This window comes from Vigna radiata, chromosome 7, assembly GCF_000741045.1.
Source record: "Vigna radiata var. radiata cultivar VC1973A chromosome 7, Vradiata_ver6, whole genome shotgun sequence".
NCBI classification, from domain to species: domain Eukaryota; kingdom Viridiplantae; phylum Streptophyta; class Magnoliopsida; order Fabales; family Fabaceae; genus Vigna; species Vigna radiata.
In genome coordinates this window covers 51,940,018-51,943,016 of record NC_028357.1, presented here as the reverse complement: position 1 = coordinate 51,943,016, position 2,999 = coordinate 51,940,018, and the positions used below count along the sequence as shown (strand labels likewise).

At 37.7% G+C, this 2,999-nt stretch overlaps 1 protein-coding gene across 1 annotated transcript; it reads left to right on the top strand.

Annotated features, from left to right (window-relative positions):
* Nucleotides 1-204: 204 nt before the first annotated feature.
* On the top strand, nt 205-1,176 carry LOC106766615 (aspartic proteinase CDR1-like). Its single transcript, XM_014651333.1, has one exon. It carries the CDS (start codon nt 205-207, stop codon nt 1,174-1,176), a length of 972 nt encoding a protein of 323 aa, XP_014506819.1.
* Nucleotides 1,177-2,999: the final 1,823 nt, after the last annotated feature.

The following is a 2,999-nucleotide window of genomic DNA, read 5'->3' as shown; positions in this document are numbered from 1 at the left end:
TATCGTCCCACGGAAACTCATTTCCAACGAGTTGAAAATGCCATTCTTCGTTCCATCCATCGTGCTAATTACTTCAACCTAGACTCAAACGATGTCGAGAGCACTATAACACCAGTTTCAGGAGAATACCTGCTGAACTATTCAGTTGGAACTCCACCAGTCCAAATCCTTGGAATAGTTGATACTGGTTCAAGCTTAATCTGGATGCAATGTCAACCTTGTAAAGACTGTTACAAACAAGACAGACCCATATTTGATCCTTCAACTTCAAGGACATACAGTACTATCCCTTGTGTTGCTGCTGAATGTCTGGATGACACACATACTTCTTGCGATTTTAACAATAGAGAGCACTGTACATATAAAGTGAGCTATGGTGATGGATCAACTACAGAAGGAGATTTCAGTTGGGAGACCATTAGTCTATATTCCAGTTTGGAAGATGTTCCTGTAGCATTTCCCCAAACTGTGATTGGATGTGGACACAACAACGTTGGAATCTTTGGTGAGCAAAGCTCTGGCATAGTTGGCCTTGGAAACGGACCATTCTCACTTGCAGGTCAGTTAAAACCTAAAACAGGTGGAACGTTTTCGTATTGTTTGACGCCAATGTATGAAGGAGATGCAAAACCTAGCTATCTCCATTTTGGAGATCGTGGTGAGGTTACTGTTAAAGGTGCCGTTTCAACCCCTTTCATCATAGACATAGCACGGCCATCCATGTACTTCGTGGTGATGGAAGCAATCAGTGTGGGAAGCAAGAGAATAGAGTTTCCCAGAAATGGTGAAGATGGAAACATCTTAATTGACTCAGGGGCAACGATGACTTATTTGCCAGATGAGGTTTACTCAGGTTTGGAAGGAGAAATGGTAAATGAAGTTAAATTACCTCGTACTAATAGCCCAATAAAAGGTTTGAGGTTGTGCTTCGGAATTACACCTGGTGAAGAATATCATATACCAACAGTGTTTGCACATTTTAAAGGTGGTGGAGTTGTGGAATTGCATTCTATCAACACCTTTGTCAAGGCCAGTGACACTGTCATATGTTTGGCTTTCCGTTCAGGTTCTCAAGCCATTTTTGGGAATTTGGCACAGCAGGACATCTTGGTTGGCTATGACACACAGCACAACACAGTCACCTTTCTCAACACAGATTGTACCTCAGAGTTATAGAAATTTCAATGAAATAGAATAACATGTTTTCTCACTCTTCATCGTCTTCTATCAATCAAACATAAACTTTTCCTCTCAAATTTTTATATTCAATTTTAGCCTTTTTTTTCTTTTAGATTTTCTTCCAAAGCTACCATGCCATTCCCATTTGTTGTAATCTACTCCATTTCGTTTTAACTGATTCAGTTATTCCCTTGTCCACATGTTTCATTCTTAATATTATGGCATAGCGATCACAGTGTTTACCACGAGAAGTAAACTAGAATATGACTTCCACATGTTATTTGGTGGTTGAAAAAATGTTTTATATTATTTCGAAAAAAAAAAAGCAAGGATGAAATTTGGTGATTGAAAACATGTTTTACATTATTTTCAAGAAAAGGCAAGGGTGAAATAAATATATATCTTCTGGTGACCTGTCTAAGAAAGATCCTCCGCTTGCAGCATCTGTCCATGACCTATCAGTTGGACTTAAGCCTTCATAAAAGCTTAAAATGAAATATTCCATTTTGAGCTGAGGGCATGAAGCACAAAGTTTCTTGAATCTTTCCCAATATTCACTGAGATTCTCCCTATCTCTCTGTCTTATATCTTGAATTTCTCTACGGATGGCAGATAGCCTAGATGCAGGAAAATACCTTTCAAGAAATAGTCTTTCAATGGTTTCCCAATTTGTAATCCGTGCAGAGAGAAAATACCACCAATCTTGAGTGACTCCTTGAAGAGTAAAAGGAAAAGCTCTCATCTTCAGGCTTTCTATTATGATCCTGGGAGATCTGAAATTTTCACACAGCATGTGGAATTGTCTCAAGTGTTTGTGTGGATTCTCCCTTGATAACCCATTGAACTTCGGTAAGGCATTTAGCAGGTCAGGTCTCAACTCCCACTCCTCATTAGGGTATTCAATGTTACTTTGGGTAACTGTATTGTGGGAGGTGGCTAACTGTCTAATGGTTCTCTGTGCAATTCTGTTTGGGTTAGGATCAGGTAAGGGAATGGATGGTATGTTTGTGACTGGAGATGATAAAAGTGGTGTGGCTTCAGATGTAGGAAGTGTTCCCTCAGTAGAACACACAAATTTCAAATTTCTCCGCACCTTACGCAAATTCCTTTCAACTTCCGGGTTGATTTGATAGAATTCTCCTGGGTTAGCTCTGGTCATGCACTAAGAATCTGCTTGAAGCTGTTTATCTGTTTTTGACTTCTTTTTGTTCTTTCGTTCTTGCTTAAGAAAAAGATTCCAAATGAGATATGAGAAATACTTTGTTTGGGTCCACTCCCAGGAAAGAGAGGTGCATCACAATGGACAACTTAAGTACTAAGTCTTTCCTAGCTAGAGTATATTCAAACTAACTTTAAGTGTTTCTCAAGAGAAATTCTTAATTAAAGCAAGAACAAAGAGTTTTTCTGAAGAATAACTAAATGCTACAAAATAACTCAAACTATATTAAATGTATATGCGTTAGGAAAAAAAACAAATGAAAAAAAAATAAAAATAAAAATGAGAATCAAAATATTTAGAATACTTACCGTAGTTCCCCAACAACGATGCCAAATTTGATAAGCTGTCGTTGAAGCTATCAAATTAATACTACTTTTCAAGGCAACTTCAGTATTGCCTAGTAGTATTCAAGAAAGTAGATAGGGCTAAAGTAACCCTAAGTCGTCTCTCAACGAACACGGAATTGCTTTCGAATATTTGAAACTTATGAATGCTATGCAATGCTTAAGAACAAAAGTGAGGATGTTTAAAGGTTGTTGTAAAACAAATAGAAAACTTAAAAACAATTGTAAAGAAACAGGCTAATTCCACTGCTTTTCCA

What these genes read in the sequence shown, in the direction of transcription:
- LOC106766615 (XM_014651333.1), top strand. Translation starts at nt 205, where the DNA reads ATGCAATGTCAACCTTGTAAAGACTGTTACAAACAAGACAGACCCATA.